Genomic DNA, 24,913 nt, shown 5'->3' with positions numbered 1-24,913 from the left:
TAGCCATTTTTTATTTTTATTTTTAATTTTTTTTTTTATATTAATACTTTTAGTTATACGAAACCTCTTTAGTTTTTTAACGAGTAATTTCATTATGTTTTGAATGGATTAATAGATCTCCAAGCGACCTCTGGTTCGTGAAGATTTTGAGTGGTTGATTACTCAACCTTTTGTACAGCGACTGGTCCTTCTTTATTATACTCCAGTGTTTACTGATCATTCTCATAATTTCTTTGCCAGTGTATTGTATGGGAGTACTATTGGAATATCATTGGTCGAGTGAATCTTTAACTTGTTCTTAATTGGATCCAAATTACCTCCGTGGATTAGCTCATTTTGGGTTTCCAACAGGGCTTTATTTATTTGGTGGTTTGTAATCATTAGCGGATATCCCTTAACTACAAGTGTTTTGGCTAAATTCTTCAATTCACTAACCAGATTGGTTTCTCCGGAGATTACTCTAATATATCTTAGGGCTTGGCTATAAATGATATCTATCTTTTGGTGTTTTAGGTGATTGGAACGAAAGTTTAATAAGTATCGGTAGGTTTTTTATACAGTCGCGAGGTGGGGGTTTTATCAATGTTTACGTCCAGTATTAAATCCATGAAGTTTATTGATGTAGGTGAGCTGTTAAATGTGAACTTAATGTTTTTGTGAACCTTATTCATGTATTCCTTGAGATCGTTTAATTCTTCAGTGGTACCATCAAAGATCATAAATATGTCATCAATAAATCTTTTATATACAACAATATTTTTTCCAAATTTGGACAAATATTTTCATCCAATACACCCATGAAGATGTTGGCGTACGGGGGAGCCATTCTCGTACCCATGGAGGTTCCAAATTTTTGTCGAAAGTTTCTGGACCCAAACATAAATGTGCTATTTGTAAGGAATAATCTTAGTAGTCTACTAAAATGAGTTGTTGGTATGATAGGTGGGAGGTTTTCTGGGTGTTTAAGTAATTGCCAGCGATTACGTATAAATTCCTCTACAGCATTAATGCCATCCTCATGTGGGATGTTTGTATAAAGGGAAACTACATCGGCTGTAATTAGTAGGTAATTATTTGATGGTACCGGATAATTAGATAATATCTTTAAGAGTTGTGTGGTGTCTTTGAAATAGGCTGAAAGAGATTCAGCCATGGGTTGTAGATATTTAACAACATATTCTAATATGTTATCTGTGGGTCCTTCGCACCCCGCGACGATTGGTCTTAGAGGAACTCCTTCTTTGTGAATTTTGGGTAGGCCGTAGAAAAGAGGTGTCCTTACGTCAGCGACTGGGCGCATAAAATTTTCTAACTTTTCTGTAATTATCAGGATGTTCTTCATGTGGTTGATTTCCCGTGTAACTTCCAACGCTATGCTGTTGGTTGGGTTCTCTTTCAACTCATCATAGGTGTTTTTATCTTGAAGCATTAACAGTACTTTTTTCTCATATTCTATGTAATCTATGATGCATGTTCCTCCTCCTTTGTCAGTTCTTTTAATTACTATGTTGTTATCCTTGCTTAGATCGTCCATTGCGTTGTATTCTGCTTTTGTCATGTTATAATCATTATCTATCTTTTGAGTGGCCAAGATTTTGTTGGTTTCTTTATCAATTATCGTGAAGAATCTTTTGAGTTTTTCATTTTTATCAGTTGGTGGTGTCCAATTGGGATTAGGTCTAGTAAACAGATGTTTTAAATTACTCTTTGTATCATTATCTTTCTGGTTCCTTTTCTGTTCCTCGAAGAACATTTTACAATACACTCTTCTTTTGAATTTTAAGACTTCCCTAAGATATTTTTCATGTCTTTGATTTTGAGGTTTTGTAAGTTACAAAAATACGTGCATTTACAACATTCGTTACTCATATTTACATCACATGGTGGCTCACATGCAAGAAAACCGTAGATGCGCTTTGGAGTGACCTACAGCTCTACCAGCGCTTACTGGAATATGAGGTTGTTGACAAAGTTATTTCTCAATCAGCAGTTCGAGCATTAAATCGCCATATTTGGTATCTAACTGCAGATATGGTTTCACTCGCACTGCTCAGTGATCGTATACCTTTGTTGGGACGACAAGCTCTAGCAGATGCTATACTCAAAGTCAAACCGTTGGCTGATCTGCAAGCATTACTCAATCGATTTGGTAATGGATGGGGCAAACCACTATTTCCATTGTCCATTGATCGTTCAACACGGCTGTGCGACCTTGTTCAGGTTGATTCATGGTTCACAATTTATCGTCTTCAGTTGGGTACTAACTTTTTACAACTTCCTGTCAATGAGTGGAACAAGTCTGCACTTATATATTGAGTAATGAAAATGTTGCAGCAGTGAATGTTGTAAATGATGGTTCCGAGAGAGGTGTCAAACTAGCATCGGACTTTTTCGAAACTGCTCGATCGGATGAACATTTTCAAAACGTTTTTCATGTAGTCGAAAAAGATCGCAAAGACATTCCAAATCTTTGCCTCAAAAAAAAAAAATGTCACAACACAACAAAGCTAACTGGCATCCTGATAACTGCATTATATGCAAAAATGTTAATCACAGTCAAACTGTTTCAGAGTTCAATAATTTCAACTTTTACATTTAAAAATTTATATTTAGACTAGAGATTTAACAAAATTATTCGATAATTTCAAGTAAAATTGCATTTTTTTTAATGTGGCTCTAAAACATTGAATTTTGAGGTTTAACATTATTATAGTCAAAATAGACATAATTATACGGAATTTTCTGTGACTGTTTCTGTGATTTATTCAGAGTCGCACATTGGTGGTAATTTGAATAAATGCTTTTCTACATGGGGACCTCTAAATTTACTTAGATTTTCAAGATCATTTGCCTAAGTTATCTGTAGTCATAATGGAACAAAATAGAGATATAGACAGCTCTGAATTAGTCATTCAATTTTTTTCCATGCAGTTGTGATGCACCCTAGGTAAAGGACCTCGAAAAAATTATCAAACCTTTTATCCAAAAAAAATCGAGAAAAAGGTAAAAAGCGTTTGTTGCTATGCAGTTTATGGAATGGGGTTTACTCAGATCAACTGCTTACAATAAAATTGTAAAATTAGAGAATGGATCTCTAAAAAGAAAAGTTGGAAGTGGTCGAATCGCTAAGGTAGCTACTAAAGAAAATATTTCAAAGATTGCTGCATTTTTAAAAAAAAAAAAAAGTCAGGGTGCTCCCAAAAGAAAGTAGTTCAAGTTTTTAACTGTAGTCAAACTCAAATTTTCCAAGTATTAAAAACAATAACTAACACTCGAACTTTCAAAAAAACAAATCGTACAGGTCGTAGCCATCAGCAGAAAAAAGCTATGCGTTCTAAATGTCGTAAATTGTACAAAAATTATAAAAACTTGGATTTTGTTATGATGAAAACTATTTTACCTTAAACAATAGCACATTAGCTGGTAATGATATTTCTGATCCTTCTTAATGTTCTGACAAAGTGAGATATAATTTGCGTAAAAAGTACGAGGACAAGCTCTTGGTGTCTTGTTGCATCAACCCCCGTGGAATAAGCCCACTTTATATTTATCACAGTTAGCAGGCAATCAACCAGTACACTTATAAAGAGATACTAGAAAAAACTTTACTTCCTCTAGTATCAGAATATTATAAAAAAGACAATGAGTTTATCTTCTGGCCTGATCAAGCTCGATCACATTACGCTAAGTCGGTCATCGACTTTTTAAAATTGAAAAAAATCAAAGTTGTACCCAAAGATATAAACCCAGCTAACGTTCCAGAAGCAAGACCAATTGAAAATTTTTGGGGTGATTTAAAACGGCTAGTGTACGAGAATAATCGGAGAGCTGAGAATTTGAAAGAGTTTGAAGCAAGAATTAGATATTGTTATTCAAAGATGAATAAAGAAATTTTCCTTACTCAAATAAAACATCTTTCAAAACAACTTTATAATATTGCTAAATATGGTATTTGAAATAATTATTTTAGTATATTAATAAACTACGTATACTAACATATTAACAGTTGAAATATTGAATAATAAAACTTATTAGTTCTTAAAATATAGTTTTTTCAAATTTTGTCCATAATTTTATTTATGAGGTGTTATAAACCATCAGTCAAAAGTTAAAGAGAGCATATATATATATATATATATATATATATATATATATATATATATATATATATACATATATCTATATATATATGCATATATATGTGTGTGTTAGATAGGGCTGTAAATCCTGGCTCGTGTTCGTGAACGGCTCGACAAGAGCTCGTTCATGTTCGGCTCGAATGGTAAATGAGCCGGGCTTGAACAAAAAATTAGGCTCGTTTATTTAACGAGCCGAGCCTGAACATCATAGGCTCGTTCATATAGGCTCGATTAAAGCTCGAATATATATATATATATATATATATATATATATATATATATATATATATTGAGTTGCAACTCAAAAAAAACATGCGCGTTTTTTTAATAAAAAAACACGTTTTTTTTGCAAAAAAAACAGGCCTGTCCTAAAAACATGTTTTTAATGGTTTTTTTTTGGTTTTTTTAGGTGTCCATTAAATTTTATATATCAATTATCCTTTAAAAAGTTACAGTGTCAGTAAACCTTCAAAATATACATGTTTTTTATTAAATGTAATGTATTTTACCCTATATAATATTTCTTACAAATTTATAGAGTTGCAACCCAAAAAAAACGGTTTTTTTCTTCTTAAAAACTGTTTTTTATAGTTTTTTTTATTTTTTATTTTTTTAGTATTTATTAAATTTAAGATATTAATAATACTTGAAACAGTTTCAGAGGCATTAAACCTTCAAAATATGAATGTTTTCTATTAAATAAAATGCATATTTAAAAAAAAAACAGTATTAAATATTAAAAAAAAAATTAAGTAATTTTTTTAATATATCTCAAAAAAACTATACTAGTAGCTACTAGTTAATTGTAAGTATAACACTACTGAACGAATGAAATAAAAATGTTATTTCAGCAGTGTTATTTCATTCATAAAAATAAATGAAATATCGCTGCATTGCAAAATACAAAAATGAACCAACAGTTATATAAAATATACTTTAATGTTTTATTTACTTTTGTTTATTACTTTTGTAAAATTTTAATAGTTTGTTTCTTTATTTTATAAATTTAACTAGTTTTAATTATTGGAATTTAAAATTGAAATAGTTTGGTTTATTTTGAAGACTTAATAGTGTTTTATATAAGTTTTTTTTATCTTAGATTCATTTAAGTTTAGAAAATTTAAATCATTTTTTTCAAATGTTTATTCAAATTGCAATTAGATAGCTAAAATTTTATTTATTTAAAAAGTATTCAAGTAAATAAAAATAACACAATAACTAAGTTTGTATAACTAATGAAAAAAATTTAATATTAAACAATTTTAAAAATATTTATTTAAAAAAAAAAAAATCTAAAAAAAAATGCCACGCAGAAAGAAGTGTTTTGTAGCTACATTGTTCAATGAGGCACCTTTAGAATCTGGAGGTTCTAAAATTCAACAAGTTATATGCAATTTTTGCAGCTTAAAGCTATCAAAAAATGGCACTCGAATGACCGAGCACATTGTAAAATGTATGAAATGTGGAGATCAAATAAAAAACAAATATTTGAACGATATGCCTTTTAAATAAAAGAAAGTTCAAACTGAACTAATGATGGAAGAAGATATTCCTGAAAACTTACCTATTCAATGTAAGGAAAAAAATGAAAAAATATGTTTATCATCTGCTATATTGCAAATTCCAATTGAGTCCTTTTTTCGATCCCCAAGCTGTTGTGGAAACCAAAGTAGGTCTACAACCCCTAAGTTTGGAGACTGTAAGCCAAATAAAACCAATTCAGTTAAGCCTCCCTTTAAACGATTGCATTCTTCAACAAGAGTTCCATTTACACCTCAGAAAAATAAAATTGCATCCTACATTTTCTCGGACAAAATGACTAATGAACAAATAGTAAGAATTATATTTAGAATATTTAATACTTTCAAATATTTAGCAAACTTTATTTAGTACATAAGTAATTTTTGTAATAACAATTTTTGTAAATTTCATGTTTTTACAGGATGAATCGCAAATGGATTTAGCACGCGCTGTCTATGGTACTGGGTGCTCACTAAGAGTTTTTGAAAATATACTATGGATAGACAGCTTTGCAAAATTGAGACCTGCATTTAAATTACCTAACCGTGATATGTTGTCTAATTACCTACTTGAAAGGGTTTATAATGAAACCTCAACTACCGTTAAAGAACTTGTGGGAACTGCTTTAAGTGTAGCAATTTTGTGTGATGGGTGGAGCAATATCAGGCAAGGAAAATATGATTTAAAATAGTAGGACCATTTATCTACGTTCTGATTTGTGCACTAGTATAGAAGTATCCAATACCTAGATACTTTTAAACGTTATATAACAAAATTATGTAACAATGTAAGCTACACATATATAATTTAGGTGAATTCTAACTTCATGTGTATAATTCATAAATAATAAAAATCAGTAATAAAGATAGATTTTACTATTTACAGGAATGAATGAATCATTAATTTTGTTGTAACGGTACCTCAACCTATATTTTGGACCAGCATAGAAACAGGTAGTCTTTTTAGATTAGTTTTAGTTATCATGTCTTCAGAATTGTCAGATAGCAAGTTTTATTTTATATTCTCCAAAGTTGTAAAGTTTTTCAAAAATATTTAAATTTTTATAGTTTATTATAATTATTAAACGTATAACTCTTTATTTAGGCGCAGAAAGTCATACTAGCGAATATATGGCAAATATAGTTAAAAAAATAATATGCGATGTTGGACCTATGAAAGTTCTTGGTGTTTGTACTGATAATGCAGCCAATATGAATAAAGCATGGCAACTAATAGTTACTGAATTTCCTCACATATATCCTTATGGATGCCTGGCACATACCTTAAATTTAATTTTTACTGATGCGAGTAACTTGAAATCAATAGCAGATTCCCAAAGAAATTGCACAATGGTGGTAAAAGGGATAAAGAACTCTCAAATTTTATCAGCTTTGTTAAAACAACATCAGCAGAAATCAGGACAAATCATTCAATAATCACTAAAGCTTCCAGTAACAACTAGGTTTATTAAAAATTAATTTTATAATAAAGTTAAACATAAAAACATAAAAAATAAAACATAAAAAGTATTATTATAAATTTAAAAAAAATTTATATTACATTATAAATCATAATACTTAGTATGGAAATAACATTAGGCAAATAAATATTTAATTATAAATAAATATATTCTTCAGATGGGCTTCAATTATACATTGTATGGAAAGTCTTCATAACAACAGATTAGCACTACGGGGATTAGCTATTGACGATGAAGCAAAATCTCTTGCTAAGCCTATTCAAAACCTATTGTTGTCAGAAGTGTTCTGGGATAAAGTGGATGGGTTTATCAAGTTATTAAAACCAATAGCCATAGCCATTGCAGCAGTTGAAGGAGATAAATTAAGTCTCTCCATTGTTTCAAAAACATTTTCAGATTTAGAAAAGTCTTTTCAGGACAATATCCTTTGCAGTCCAATTCTAAAAAACGAGGAAAATGCTATGATGGAAATAATTGCCAAAAGAAGGAAATTTCACATTCGAAACATTCATCTTGCTGCAAATTTAGTGGATCCACGTTATAAAGGATGTCATATCTCTGGAGATGAAATGGTGAGTATTTTCAGAATTTAATCCTCATTTAAATTAATTGAAAAAAAAGGAAATTATATTTAAAATGAATTAAGATGCCTTATTTAAAACATCTTCTTTAGATTGATGCCATTGAAACGCTACATAAATAAGGAAAAATGGATTCTTCTATTAAAGAATGTGATGACAAAATTTTGGGTGAGATAGCTCATTATAGATCAAACGAAGGACATTTTGCAAAACCTTTTATATGGGCTTCAGTAAAACCTTCATCTCCTGTAAGTTGGTGGAAGAGCTTCAAAATTAGTATTTATATCACATAATTTACAACTCAAAAATCTAAAATGTAATGCAGAATCATCAACAAGTCAAAACCAAGAATTTTTTCTGGACAATGGTACTTCACAGAGTTTAGAGTCAGAGGTATCAAGTGACTCTGAAGAATACGGATTTGACTTTACAATAGAAGACCTTAATGAACAAGAAAGCCAGAATACAGAGTCTTTTGTTAATTAAAAATAAATTTTTCAAGTCATGTACTATATATTTATCATATATCATGTTACTATTATATATTGTATTACATTTATAATAAAAATAGAAATTAAATAAAAGTAAATAATTTTTTTTATCTAAAAAAACAAAAAAAACTATAAAAAACAAAAAAAACATGTTTTTTTTGCAAAAAAAAACACAATTAAAAAAAAACGGTTATTTTTTATCCAATGCAATGAGAGCAAGACTTATATTTGTGAAAATGTAATTTGAACCATTAGAGTGCAGTGTTTAATAGGAATTATTATGTTTGTGAGAGTTTAACTTTTAGTTTGAGAGTTTAGTTTTAGTTTGTGAGAGTTTAATTTTTAGTTTTAGTGAGAGTTTAACTTTTAGTTTAACTTTTATTTTGAACTACTAGATTTGTGGGATCTTATTTCATTATGTTGTTATTTGCATGTTTAATAGACTGTAGGATTGTTTATGTTGTTTGTTGATTCGGACTTGCATATTTACAGAGAGCCTTTAACGAACAATTTTTTTACTAAACGTGTTTCAAACTAACAGGTTACAATAATTATTTCGAGTTTTAAACCAGTCGAGCAACATGTAAAACGAGCCGAGCCCAAACAAAATTAATCCTTAACGAGCCGAGCTCGAACAAAGAATCTCATGTTCGAAACGAGCTCGAGCCGAGCCTGAACACTCTTAATATGTAAACGAGCCAAGCCGAGCCCTGGCAAGCTTGGCTCGATTTACAGGCCTAGTATTAGATTTGTTAACTGGAATATTTCGTACAACTCCGGAAATATAAAATTCTTTCCGAAGGATATCGAGAATCAGGAATTTTTTATTTTCGTACCGAATTTAACGAAACAATAAAAACCGTCGATGTTCCTTTCGCAAATGCTACTTACGAAATGTCGCCTTTCGCAAGTTGAAATATGAAATAAAACTATTTTGCTAAATACGAAGGTAGCGCTTACGGCTGTCGCACTGGCGGAACGAGCTCTTTCGCTCAACGACGTTTTGAAAGTCTATAAAAAAATTTTATTGGCCAAACGGATATAATTGTAAAAATAAAATTTTTATATGCCAAAATGTTTATAATAAAGTTTTATATTCAGTATTGCAGCATGAACATTTTAAGATTTTATTTTTTGAAATAATGATAAAAAACAAAACTTTTTTCGAAACAAAAATCTTTCGCACCGCAACTTGCGAAACAGTTCTTAACGAAAAAACACTTACGAAACGCGGCATTTTTAAAATATTTAATTACGTTTTATGAATCAAATACGTATAATTAACTAGGTAACTAAAATACTAATTATTATAAGTATAATGATATTGATAAGTTTTAGTTAGTAAATTTTTGTAAATAAACTTTTAAAATTTTTATAAAAAAGACTTTCATAAATTATACTAAAAATGTCTTTCAATGAACAAGAATTAAATAATGAACATAACTTGAACAACATAAATATTCCCATTATGGGGAAAAAAAGAAATTTTAGAGCATGTAAGTCATTTGTTTGGGATCATGTAGATTTGCCTCAAAAAAATAATAAATTTGCAATATGTCAACATTGTAAAACAAAGTATCCCGAGGACAATAGTAAATGGAAAACAAAATGGTCCGGCGATTTCAAAAGCAACATAATTTGGCATCTAAATTCTGTTTATAAAATATTTGGACCATCAAATTGTAATATTGAAAGACAAGAACTATATGTTCTTTAAGATTTAGATAATAGTTGATGAAAACAGCTAAATAAATAAAAGGTTTACATTAAAAAGACAAGATGTTATAACTGAGAAATTGCTTGATTTCCTTCTCAAAGCAAATATGACGATGTGCCTTGAAAATCCCCAATTATTTATTGATTTTGTTAAAAGTTTAAATCAAGATTACAAACTGCCTTAAGGAAAAACAATATCATGTACTTTAGTTCTGAAAATGGTTAGTATATATATATATATATATATATATATATATATATATATATATATATATATATATATATATATATATATATATATATATATATATATATATATATATATATGTTAAGTTTGATTAAAACGTTTTAAATATATTTCGATGTAATTATATGTTTACACAATATTTTGCTGACCTTTTGTGGTCAGCATCAAAAACAAAAAACATGAAGATACGAAAAGCAAACGAAAAATCATCTTCAAAAAAGAATAGAAAATATATTTATATATATAAGCTTTTAGAAACCTACATTTTTTTCAAATATATCACAAGAAGAGTAAGGAATATACAAAGTTTTTTTTTTAAATTTAGGCTCTATACGCTGTAGCAGACTCTGGATTTAACGTGAAAAAGCTTTAACAGATTTAGATCCTTTTTTAAAATACTTTCCATGCGTTGGTTATGAAATAAATTCATGCGCAGTCGATTTTTTATAGAAATTTAATACCAAACGATATACCAACTGTAAGGTATCTAATTTTTAAATTATTTTTAATATTATGAATATTATTATTATAAATAAATATTATGTTATAGGGAGAAATATCATATATTTAAAAAAATATAATAAAAATGACAAATTACGAACAATCGAGATAACAGAAGCTAAAGCTCGAAAATATGAAGAAATTAATTTATTTAAAAAAAAAAACCTAATAACTTGATTGCAAAGTGCAAATCATTAGTTGGTTTATTTAGACATAGTAATGGTAATTATTTTATACAAATTTTTCAGAAACAATCTTTTTGATATTGTTAGAGCATAAATTATTGATTACATTATTTAGTTCATTATTTTTTATTATTTAATATCTCTATATTAAATAATGATGATATCAGAGCCAACGGAAAGAAGGGGGGCAAGACGCTATAGAATTTTCTGAGAAAAAAAAAAGGTAGGAGGAACCACGCTTCCCGGTCCCCCAGTGTCGTTGGCTCAGAATATTAACAAATATATATATATATATATATATATATATATATATATATATATATATATATAAATATATATATATGTATATATATATATATATATATATATATATATATATATATATATATATATACATACATATATACATTATATTTACAGAGCCACCCAGGATTTTTTGAAATTTTAGATACGACACTTCATGTATTGTGCTAACTCCAAACTTAAGTATGTTCATGTCTATAACAAAGGACGAGGCTTTGCAAAAAATTGCGGCGAGGGAGGCCTGGGAACAAAAATGCTCTAAAGTTTTTAATACTATTTTACAATTTTATACTATATTTAAATTCATCAATAGGCTTTAAATTTCATTAAAAAAATTGTAAATTACAAAAGTTATTACCAAGCAAACTTTTCGATCACCCCTCAAAGGTGGGGGTTGTAAATTTGCATGGTAATAACTTTCGTAGTTTACAAACTTATTAAATGAAATTAAAAACTTGTAGATGAATTTAAATTTAGTATAATAATAAAGTTAATAATTTTACTACATAAATGCCCTGACCTTTGGGGGTGGAGGGAGGTAGCTAAAATTTTAGAATATTTTTATTCCTAGACCCCTATCTTAGCAATTATTGCTAAGTTTTTTAATTTGTCATAGACATGACAATACTTAAGTTTGAAGTTAGCACAATACGTGAAAGTGCCATATCTGAAACATTAAAAAATCCTGTGGGCGGCCCTATAAATATATATATATATATATATATATATATATATATATATATATATATATATATATATAGATCTATAGTTTGTTGTCTTTGGGAAGAGCGGAAGGAAAAAAGTGATTCTTACGCCAACACATGCGTCACTTTTAATTACTTTTGACTTTCGTTCAACATTTGCGTGTTGGACGAAAATAAAAGCCCTTAATTTAATTACAAATAAATCGTTTTTTAAAAAATCCACAAAAACGCAAATTTGATTGACCAGAATGTTTTAAAAACATTCTGAATATTTTTAACAATATAAACAATGTTTTTATTTTTATTTTTTTTAATAAAATGTTTTTATTTTTAATTTTTTTAATAAGATGTTTTTATTTTAATTTTTTTTTACTGTAAAACCTGCGCGTAGTGTTGGTACATCGACTATCTTATAGCCTGACTCGCAAGGGAGTGCTGCTACATTGACTGACAAATAGCCTGACTCGCAAGGGAGTGCTGCTACATCGACTGACAAATAGCCTGACCCGCAAGGAAGTGCTGCTACATCTACTATCTTTTAGCCTGACCCGCAAGGGAGTGATGCTACATCGACTGAGGGTTTGGTTGGGGCAGGCAGTCTATCAATTAATAAAAATAAATAATTCTGGTCTTGCATTTTAATTTTTACTTTTTGTCAACAAAATATGGAAAAAACTTTCGGACAACATCTACGGGTTGTATATATATTTATATATTTATATATATTGATAACAAATAAAATATAGGATTAACAAAAAGACTTAAAGAAAAACAAGATATATTAAAATGACGTAAAGATAAAATTAGTGCAAGATGTTAAAACAAGATGGAATTTAACATATGATATGCTTGATTCAATTTTATTAAATAAAGATGCTTTATTATCTATGAAATATAAAAATGGAGCTGAATGCATATTTCAATATGTCCCTTGCAGATGACGAGTTTATAATATTAAATAATATTTGCAATTTGTTTGAATCACTAAAAGATTTGACAAAAAGCTTAAGTGGTCGAAAGTATCCTACAGTTTCTTTATTATTTCCAGCTGTTTACAGTTTATTGAATAGTAAAATAACTTATATGGAATTCTCTACAGATCTAATAGAAGCATTAAAACTTCAGTTACTAAATTCTTTAAAAAGTCGCCTAAATTATATTTAACTTATGATATTTTTCTGGCAGTTCCTTATCTTGATAATTGATATAAAAAATTTGAATTTGTAGAAGATATAACCCAACGACTTGGTTTAATAATTCGAGCAACAAAAAAAAAAAAAAATTAACAGCGCAGATGCAACAATTTAGTTTGTTATCGCAAGATGCCATTCATTTAACACCATCAATTCCATCAGACCAATTGTCAAATGCGAGTAATGGAAATGCACCAAGACATAAAAACACTACTTATATTTCACAACTAAAAGATAAATTTTTTATAAAACCATGTACAAACTCATCAATAAACTTGGAATTCGAAAAGTATGATGGACATTTAATAATAGTTAATGAGAGAAACAAATTAGCTAAAGAAGAAAATGGGTGTATGGCTTTTTATCAAACAGAAGATGACACCGATAAACTTATAACGCTAGCTTGTAAAATGATTTTTTGCTTAAGTGCAACTTCAATTGCATCCGAAAGTTTATTTTGTGTAACAGGAATTATACAAGATAAACAAAGAAACAGGTTACATACCATGCATTTGAGTATGCTTAATTTAATAAATTTTATTATCGTCTTCAGCTTGAGGTTTTTAACGGAACGGACGTGTTTTGAACCGTGGTAAAAAAAAAATAAATAAAAAAATTTATTAAAAATACAAATGTAAAAAAAAATATATAATACATTAAACAATTAATCAATATGACAGTTACTCTCGTGGAAATAAAAAAGATGATCAAGAATATGTTGGACGAATTTGAGAAAAAACGGAAGCGATGCTTAAAAGACAAGAAGTAAATTTCGTAAATATAATTAACGCAAATTTAAAAATAACAAACGAACGTTTAGATAAAGTTGAAAAGCTATATAATGACAATACAAGTATTTTGAAATTATTATCAAAAGATATTGAAGAGTTGAAAATAAGCTTAAACTTCCATGAAGAAATTTTTGAAAACAAAATGAAGACCGCCATTACAGTCGCGGATAAAAAAAAAGAAACAAACGACAAAATAAAAGGTAAGACTGAATTTGTATATGTAAAAAATAAATTAAGAGAAATAGAGGACCGAGCAAGAAGAAATAATCCAAGGATTGACGGAATAGAGGAAGCTGAAAACGAAACCTGGGAAGTGAGTGAGGCAAAGGTTCTAAATTTGTTTGAAGAGCAACTTGGCTTGGTAAATAAAAAAATTGAGCGAGCGCATCGCACTGGTAACACGGTCACTAAAAACCCGAGGTCTATAGTTCTCAAATTATGGGACTTCAAGGATAAAATCGCAATCCTCAAAAATCTTCAAGTTTAAAAGGAAAAAATTTATATATTAACGAGGACTTCTGCGCGGAAACAAATCGAAAAGATTTGCGTGAAAAAATGAAAGTGGAAAGAGAGTGGGGGAAATTTGCATACATATCGTACGATAAATTAATCATACGTGATTGGAAAGAAAAGGAAAGTATTTTATGTCCTTAATATAATATTTTCTTATGAGTATTTATTTACCTTTTTTTTGGATATTTAAATTTTTTACTTTTTTCTTTTTTTTATCAAAAATGGCGAATAATGTGTTTGACCAATAATATTTAAAAAAATTAAATTATGATCCTTTTGAAGATAATCTTTTGAACAATCTTTCTGATGACAACTTAAATATTTTTTTAGAAACTCAAATGAGTTTAATTAAAACACCATATTTTGATCCTTATGAATTTAAAATCAAAAAAGATTTAAACTCATTTTCATATTACACTTAAACATAAGAAGCATGCGGCAAAATTTTGAAAAATTTAAAGAATTTTTATTTATTATAAATTACTCGTTCGACGTCATATCTCTATCAGAGACTTGGCATGATTCAGAAAGTCCTTTAGAGTTGAATTCGAATTATATTTTGGCAAATTACAAACTAATTAGCCAACCACGAGGAAGCAATAAAAAAGGCGGAGGACTGGGTGTTTACGTACTTAAAAAGTATCAATTTAAAATAAAAAAGCAATTAAGTGTAGCAAATAACAATTATAAAAGTCTTTTTATTGAAGTAATTAATGCAAAAAAAAAAATAGTATAATTGGATGCGTGTACCGACCGCCTAGTGGTAAAATTAGATCATTTCAAGACTTTATCGAAAAAAGTATTTTAAAAACAAACAACGAGAAAAAAAACATTATTTATCCTTGGGAATATAAACTTGAATGCACTAACATACCAGAAATTTCCAAAAACAAAATCTTTTTTTGACGTGTTATATAAGTACAATGTTTTGTCAGTAATTAATAAACCGACTCGGGTTAATAGAACTTCTGCAACTGCAATAGATAATATTTTTATTAACAATCTCTTAGAAACATCATTTTGAGGCAGGAATATTTAAGACGGATATTAGCGACCATTTCCCAATATACATTACCATAAAAAATATAAAAGTTATTCCAAATGGTCAACCCAAAATTTTTTATATAAATAAACGCAACCTTTTAACTCATAGTAAAAACAATCTTACGAACAAATTATATTTAGAGAATTGGAGCGATGTTTATAAAAGTCAAAATGCAAATGAAGCATGTAATTTATTTTTAGACAAATTCCAAGAGATTTTTAATGAAGTTTGTCTAAATGAGGTATTAAAAATAAAAACAAAAACACTTGCTAATCCATGGATGGATAAAACACTTATTAAATGCTCTAGAACCAAACAAAAACTGTATAATAAATTTCTTAAAAATAAAAGCACAACTAATGAAAAAAATTTTAAAGCATACAATTATTTTTATATCGATCTTTTAAAAAAAAATAAAAAAAATTATTACAGTAAACAATTTACTAATTGTAAGCTGGATACTAAAAAAACATAGGCTGTAATTAATGGCATACTAGGAAAAAATAAAAATAAAACTTCTTCGCTACCCAAACGAATCAATATAAATAATAATGATATATTCTGTCCTAAAGAAATATCCAAAGAGTTTAATACATATTTCACAAATGTTGATCTAGCTAACAAAATACAACACCCCTTAATTCTTATAAAACCTATCTAACACCATCAAATGATAAAACGTTGTATGATTTCGACTTGACATTAAAAGAATTTGAAACGGCTTTTTCTTCGATAAAAAATAAAAATTCATCAGGATTTGACGGTATTCCCAGTAATATACTAATTTCAAATAAAAAAAGCATCAGTAGACCATTGTTCTATATAGTCAAGCTTTCACTGGGCCAAGGAATATTTCCTGATGTACTAAAACTCGCAAAAGTAATTCCAGTTTATAAAAATAATGATCATGCAAATGTTTCTAACTACAGGCCTATATCATTGCTTTCTGTATTTTCAAAGATATTCGAACGTGTAATTTATAATAGAATCTTTGACCATTTAACAAAAAACAATTTTTTTATCGAAAACAATTCGGATTTCAGAAAAATTTCTTTCAACTGAACATGCGATTATTGAATTAGTCGATCAAATAAATAATGGCTTTAATGAAAATAAATTTATCTTAGGTATACTTATTGATCTAACTAAAGCTTTTAACACTGTTGATCATTCCATCTTGTTAGAAAAATTAAAGTATTATGGGGTAATTAATAAGGACTTCAATTGGATTAAAAGTTACCTTACTGATAGAACACAATATGTTCATAAAAAAGAACACGGAATTCTTAAAGTCCCCTGTGGAGTACCCCAAGGATCAATACTAGGCCCTCTCTTATTCTTAGTTTATATAAACGACTTAAGTAATGCATCAGTGAAATTAAACCCAATTATGTTTGCTGATGATACAAATCTCTTTCTTTCCAACTATAGTATCAAGCAACTTTATGCTGACATGAACTTAGAATTAAATAAGATAAATGATTGGTTTCAAGCAAATAAACTCTCATTAAACGCTAAAAAAACAAAGTATACATTATTCTATATAAAGTCGCAAGAAGTAAACCTTCCCCTCAAACTACCAGATCTTTTTTTAAATAATAAAGAAATAAAACAGGAAGACTATTTAACGTTCTTAGGGATACTTGTGGACAAGCATTTATCTTGGCTTCCCCATATTAAATATTTACAATCAAAAGTTAGTAAAGCCATCGGCATGATGTACCGAGTTCGGCATGATGTACCGAGTTCGTCCTTATGTTAATATTATATGTCTTAAATTAATTTACTTCTATTTAATTCATTGTTTTATCAGTTATGCCAATATTACATGGGGCAGCACGCAAACTACAAAACTTAAAAAAATACTTAGTGTTCAAAAACATGCGTGTAGAATTATATACGGAAAAAAAAGAAGAAAGCACACGAAACCCTTAATGCTTGACACGAAAATGATGAATATTTATGAAATAAATATTTATCAACACCTAATTTTTATGTATAAGTTTACAAATAACCTAACTCCAGTAAATTTTAATTGTAAGTTTAAAAAAAATATAAATGAAAAGTATTTCCTTAGCACAAACCAATCAAATTTCTTCAAATTGCCTAAGAAACTAAACAAGTTTACAGAGTGTTCAATAGCATTTCGCGGACCAAAAATATGGAACTATTTAAAAAAAAAGAAGCTAAAAAAGATAATATGGTAAAATGATTAAACTCATTTAAGTTGCTAGCAAAAAAACACATTTTTAATTAGGAGGAATTACAAGAACTCCGTTAAGTTTTATCAAAATAGTTTTACTTTTTTATTCTTTGAAAAATTAATTGTACATATCTTTTGTAGTTATTTATGCAATGGTGTATATGTTTTAAACCCTTGATTATTTAGAATTGAAGTTTTTACATCCTTCTTTTATCTGCAGTTTATTTAAACATTTTGACGACATTTTATTTTTTCAAGGGGTTCTATGAAAAGATTGTGGTGGTATTGTATCACCCATATCTTCTTTGAGTCCCGGTCTGTTTTTTAAATTGTCTTATTTGTTTATATATTTTATAACGTGATAATCTTATGTAACTTATTTTATTAAACAGCAAAATATATTCTAAACTAAAAAAAAATAAAGTTTAATATTATGCAGAAAAATTAATTTTAACTTTTAATCAACTACTAATAATATAAACGATTTTTATACATTGATTTTAGCATAACTTTTCATAATATTTGTCTAACAATTATCTTAATAACGTAATATTTGTCTTAATAATAATTTAAAAAATATATTAAACTTTTACTAACATGTTAACATTAAATAACCAAATCTTAAATTTTAATGAAAGAGTTTTTTATTGCAAAAGTTGAGTTGTTTTAAACGAGTTGGTTAAAAAAACGAGGTCATTATTGAACTAATTTTTACTGTAAACTTGTCGTTAGTTTAACTCAAAGGCAGTTTTTCTTCTATTCCTTTCTTTATTTTCATTACTTACCCGAAGTTGTGAGAGAGCAGTAATTAGCCAGTAAGTTAATGGAAAAAAAGAGACGGTTTTAAACGAATAAAATTGCATGATTGGGAAACAATGCCCCTGTTGAAATTAAGTTAAGTTGAAAGTAAGTTAAGTAATGAAATTAATGTCAAGGCCCCTATGAATTGCAAAGTTGTTTCCCGTCCCCGCCCGCCTCATATTTTAAAATAAAACGATTTTGCCCATTATTTAATTGTTGCGTTTCTTTTCCATTTTTTAAAAACTTCAAAAAGTTGAGAGGTATGGAAAATATGAAAATACTCTTGTGAATTGCTGCATATATGACTCCAACTGTGGAGAAAAAATTGAGTGCTGGAAAATATTTTGTTTAGACGATGAAGAATTAACTGTTCAAGGGTTGTATGATGTGGTTTTAAGCCCTTCTAATGAAACTAATCCGCATTCATCCGACCATTTTCTGGAAAAGTGCAAAGTAGGAATATTTTCAGAAAACCTCTACTCTGTAGATGGTTTTAGTAAGTCAATTTTATTAGTGAGAATTTTTAATTACTGTGTCGTTTTTCATATTCATTTGTCTGTTTAAATTAAACAGAAAATTGAACCACCTATTAAATTTTAATAGACACACAAACACACATACACACGCATATATATATATATATATATATATATATATATATATATATATATATATATATATATATATATATATATACATATATATATATATATATACACATATATATATATACATATACATATTTATATATACATATATATAAATATATATATATACACATATATATATACATATATATAAATATACATATATATATGCATATATATAAATATACATGTATAAATTAGTGGAAAATCACTTAACAAAAATTTTTCTCATTAGAAATACATACATACATTCATGCATACATACATATCTACATACATACATTTCTGATGAGTCTTTATTGATGAAACACAGTGTAAAATAAGAAAATATTTTGTGTGATTTTCTACTAATTTATAATTGCTCTGTTCTTTTAAGAAAATTGAGCACTCTATTTTGTAGAATACATTTTAAAATTGTTTAAATATATATATATATATATATATATATATATATATATATATATATATATATATATATATATACATATATATACACACATATACATGTATACATACATTTATATATAAACATATATATTATATACATATATATACATATATATATATATATATATATATATATAAAATATATATATATATATATATTAGATAGACAAATATAATATATGTTAAAACTATGAAATGGTAATAGCACAAATAATAAAAAAGTATAACTTGCTTTACTTTTTCTCTAAAGGAATGAAAGTGAAGCAGCTTGTTGTTATAATTGGTCATTTTGTACAATTTTACATAAACAAAACAATTTAAATGAAAGTGAAAGCAATGTTACAAATGCAAATAAAAATGCTTTTGATGTGATGGTTGAAGCTCAAAAAAGTCTTTCAACAAGAACAATTCCAGAACTCAAAAATCCACACAATAAAAAAGATGAGTTTTTAATTCACTAATAAAATTTATCGAAAAGAGTGAATTTAAATGGACGTTTTCATAAATAAGTTCAAATATGGGTCTCAACAAAATAAATATTTTAACTGATGTATTATGGAATATTGATGGGCATTATGAAAAGTTTGCTGAGCGATATTGTGGGATACCGAAAGTATTTTATCAATTTTTATAATTATAATAAACCTGAAAGATATAAACATAGAAAGAGACATATATCATCACTCTCTGTAGATATTTTAAATTCACATTCTCAAAGATTGTTTGGTAATCTTTAACCTGGTTTTTGGAATCATCCAAAATGGAAACCTTTTAAGCAAGAAGTTGAGATACTGGCTTAAGGACTTCAAAAATACTGAATTGTTATAAAATTCAAAAGAAGCCAAGTTCTTATAAATCATCACACAAATGAACAAGTCCGATGTATAAGCAACGCGGTTAGTATAATGTACATTCCAGCACGACATACCCCATCTGAAGATATCACTAATCTGTCAGATATAATAAACAGTGGAGAAATTGATCAAATCTATTTATTAGAAGAATTAGACCTTCTATCAAATGATCGTCGTCGAAGATATGAGTATATAGAAGAAATAATAAAAGGACTAAATGTACCTACTATATTAGTAACTTATTCTCCAGGAAGTAACTTATGAAACCTACAGTGGATTTGGCATACATCTGTTATAGATATTAATTCTGCTTCGAACCCTTAATTGAAACAATTAAACTACTAATTCCCAAATATCACTCAAGAGCTATGCGAAAGGCTGCTTTTGAAAAATATTGTCTGATTACTCCCTCTGTTAAGAAAAGTATTTTAAGACATATGTACAAAGATCTAGCTGGTGATGCTTCAGCTGCTGACACATTATCCCAAGCCGAAGTTGATAATGGAGTAGATAAATTTTTTGACCTTGAAGATCCTGATCTGATATACGATTTTCGTGAACTTTATGCTGGTAGACATACACAATTTTTTGGGCTAAAGCAAAAGAATTTCTTGAAGAAGACATCGGGACTGCTGTAGATGATAGGCGACATTCACAAATTGTGCATTTAGTAAAAGCAGTTTCAGTTAGAGATTTCCGAGATTAAGTTGCAGCCAAACTATCTGATGATACCCCTATTCCTTCTAAGTCATATATCCAATTGGAGTTTATGTCAGCTAGAAAAGAAACAAAAACTTCACCGAGGTACACAGGGATTTTGAATGTGAAAAGAATTGTACAGCAAAGACAATGGCGTAAACAACACCCTGATTCTCATTATGCAGCTTGTATATTTCGCTATCAGCGTGAGTTTGCTTTGAAAACAAGGGATGTATCTATACTAGTTTGTGCTGATGACAAGCATCGGATTAAAGTAAAATAAAAACAACCTTATTGTATACAAATAAGTCTTGCAAATTTTTGCGAAACGTATACAACCTAAATCAATACGCATTACTTAGTCGACCTAGATTATTTTAGGTCGCGTACGTAACACGATCAAAACATCTATATAGGATCATTAGGTCTATTTGAATTCTTATTCTTAGCTGCTTGTGATACCTGATAAGCTTTACTGCTTGTTATACCTTACTTGACCTAGATTATTCTAGGTCTAGAGCGTAACACGATCAAAACATCTATGTAGGCTCATCAGGACTTACTTAATCAGGTTATATTACTAATAGTATTATTTTTATAGGTACAGTACTACTATTGCAAATGATCGAACATAATTACCTGAAAACGCTTAAGATTTATTTTTCTTACATGATGCATTTTTTAATGTTCACTTTTACGAGTTTCTCTTAAAAGCTGATAATCTTTAGGCTAAAGCTTATCGCCAAAAATCAATCTGCCGCAATACTAACTTCAATAAGTATACATGGTATGAGCCAATTATGTTGTTTATGGTTCATTAAAAGCCCTTTTGGCTATATATTTCTTAGGTATCTACATCATAATAAAACCGCGTTTTTAAAGTTTGATTAATAATTTTTAGTATTAGGAAATATTTAACAAAAATTTACATTAAAGTACCTATATTACCTAACAGTTTACATACCTATAAAAAAAAAAAATTAAAAAAAGATGAATAAATAAAGAAATAATAGATAATGGAAATATGCGCCCGCCCGCATACTTCATAGTTTTTTTTTAGGATGGGAAACAACTTTGCAATTCAAAGTGGGCTAAGTAATCAATCCTAAAAAATAATTACTCCATAAAGTACGTACGCTTTAATTTTGATCCTCCTCTCCCGGCAACTCTCAACACCCCAACGTTATTGGGAATATACAACCGCTGAAAGTTTTAAAGCTCAAGCTAATTTGGAGAGCAGTAAAAATTTTGTCGTAAGATTTTGCAGCAAAAAAGCGGCTACGTACAAAACAACATTTTCCCGGTCCAGTTTATATTGTTTCGTCCCTGGAAACATATATATATATATATATATATATATATATATATATATATATATATATATATATATATATATATATATATATATATATATATACATATATGTATACATGTACGTATATATACATGTACATATATATATATGCATATATATATGTACATGCATATATAAATATATTCAAATATATATGTATATATATATATACATGTACACATACATACATATATATATATATATATATAACTATATATATATATATATATATATATATATATATATATGCATGTATTTAAAATATATATATATGTAAAAATTAAAATTAATAAGTGATTATAATAATTTATTATTGCTTTGGTCTTTTATAAACATAGAGCACTCTATTTTAAAAAATACAGTTATAATTGTTTTTATAAGTAAATATATATATATATATATATATATATATATATATATATATATATATATATATGTAATCAATTAATCAATATATTTTCACTTTTAATAATCGCATTTATATACAAAAGTGAGGAACAAATACTAACAGTTATAAACTGATAAGACGCAAAGACCTAGGATGGTATAATGCAATTAACAAAGATTGCAAGGTTTTTAAATTCGAGACAGAAACTTTTATATGATGACAAGAACTTTAAAAACATCAACCAAACAGATTGATGATAAAAAAATATTTTAAATATTTTGGCAGTTTGTGAAAAACAAAATCTCACAAGTTTTTATTTTGCTAATATTAGATTCAAATAGAATTACATTTGTACGAGTCATGTATACTGAGTTATGAAAAGTGCCTGATAAAAGAAATAGGCGACATGATTGAAAAACGTCTACGTTGTAAATATATTTCATTTTTTTAAATAAATACATTGCAATTAAAAAAAGTTTAAAGTTAAATGATAGTTGTTGTTACTTGAGGTTTTCTTCCGCGTTTGTTTCTTGATTTTTTTGGAGGCCAATTGGTATATTTATTTCTAGGCAGGATGCCAAATGCTTTCGCATATTATCTTCCTTGTAATAAAAATCTTCTAATCCTAAAGCCTACATAAAGGCAATTGCAGCAGCAAAAACTACACAGTCATACGCGTTAGTTTAGTGCTGAACAGGTAAAACTTTTATAGCGAGGTTTCCACTTTTGTTTACAAATCTTGTATATGACTGTCGCATTAGGCGTCGGACATACTCTGATATAGATCCACCAAGACCGTTTGCAAAATAAACGCCTCTATCAAAACATGCTGTACACATTTAATATTAATTGATTCATAACAGCCTTGAGTCATAACCCAGTGATTTAAGTCAAATTAAAATTTTAATTAAGTCATTACGCAAAGCTTCAATCCCTTCTATTCCTTGCGAAAGTAGTTTGACTGACATGGTTCTTCGTTTGCCGAGTGAAGACAACCGATAGTATTAACAGCATCAATAATGCGGTCATTTAGCCATTCATTACTTTATCTTCTTTTTTTAGATTTAGTTTCTGTATCCATCATGCAACTGGTGGGAGTGGATCTTCTGAATCTAAAATTTCTGTTATTGCTTGATTCAAATGAACATCTTTCGATGCAACATTAGAAGTTGGTGAAGTAATTAATTATTATTATTTCATTTATTTAACAACCAATGTAATTTACAAGGTAAAAAAGAAAAATAAGAAAGTTATTTCTCGTGATTTTTACTTAAGAATTTTTTCTTCCAGAATTTGTTTAAAAATTCCTCTTTGCTCTTTCGCATTCCAGCACTCTATTGCATGTTTCAAAGTTTGTTCAACTTCGGAGGGAATTTCACTTTTAGAAAGTGCTATTTTTATCTTCTTTTTATTTTGAATCAAGTTTTGAAAATTTAGCATCCGAAAACGGCATAGGTCCTGAATATCGCCAAAAAACGAATGTTTAAATAAGGGGTGTTTCAGTTGAGAAAAGATAATGTCTGAAGTTGTTTTATTATTAAGAAGACGAAGAAACGAAGAAAGTTTAATTTATTTTGTTAAATACATTTTGAAATTTCCTGGATTTTAAATAGCGAATTTGTATAGTTCTTACTGTGTTTTGAAACATTTAAAAGCGATTTTAGTGCACTTCTTCCAATTACATCTAGCTTTTTCATCAAATCAAAATTATTTTCACATATCTCCATACCATAAGTTAAGGTAGGGACTGCCAATAATTTATATATATAAGAAATAGAACTTGGGTGGGCAAACCGGATTCCAGATTGAATAAGAGTTTGAACAACAGCTCTTAAGTTTGAAATTTTTTCATCAACATTTGTATTATTGAATGAAGCAAAGTTGAATGTTTAGTATCCCATGTGAATCCCAGATGTCTTAGTTTATTCTGAAGATTTATTTTATTACTAGATATCGTTATCGTATTGGTTTGTATTTGTGCTTTACCTGAAATCAAGAATTCAGTTTTTTCGGCATTTATTTTAATACAATTTAAATTACTGTAAATATTGCATGTTTTTATCAGCTTTTTGAGACCAGAGAGGGTAGAGCTTAAAAGTATGATATCATC

At 28.1% G+C, this 24,913-nt stretch overlaps 1 protein-coding gene across 1 annotated transcript; it reads right to left on the bottom strand.

The window, feature by feature from the left end:
• Nucleotides 1-715: 715 nt before the first annotated feature.
• On the bottom strand, nt 716-1,753 carry LOC136088070 (uncharacterized). The gene has a single exon (XM_065811724.1). The coding sequence runs from the start codon at nt 1,751-1,753 to the stop codon at nt 716-718; it is 1,038 nt and encodes a 345-aa protein (XP_065667796.1).
• Between the last annotated feature and the right edge of the window lie 23,160 nt (nt 1,754-24,913).

Source organism: Hydra vulgaris, chromosome 12, assembly GCF_038396675.1.
Source record: "Hydra vulgaris chromosome 12, alternate assembly HydraT2T_AEP".
Taxonomy (NCBI): Eukaryota; Metazoa; Cnidaria; class Hydrozoa; order Anthoathecata; family Hydridae; genus Hydra; species Hydra vulgaris.
The sequence above is the reverse complement of the archived record's forward strand: the minus strand, read 5'-3'. Positions and strand labels throughout refer to the sequence as shown.

Coding starts and splice junctions, on each gene's coding strand:
- LOC136088070 (XM_065811724.1), bottom strand. CDS start 1,753: ATGTTCTTCGAGGAACAGAAAAGGAACCAGAAAGATAATGATACAAAG.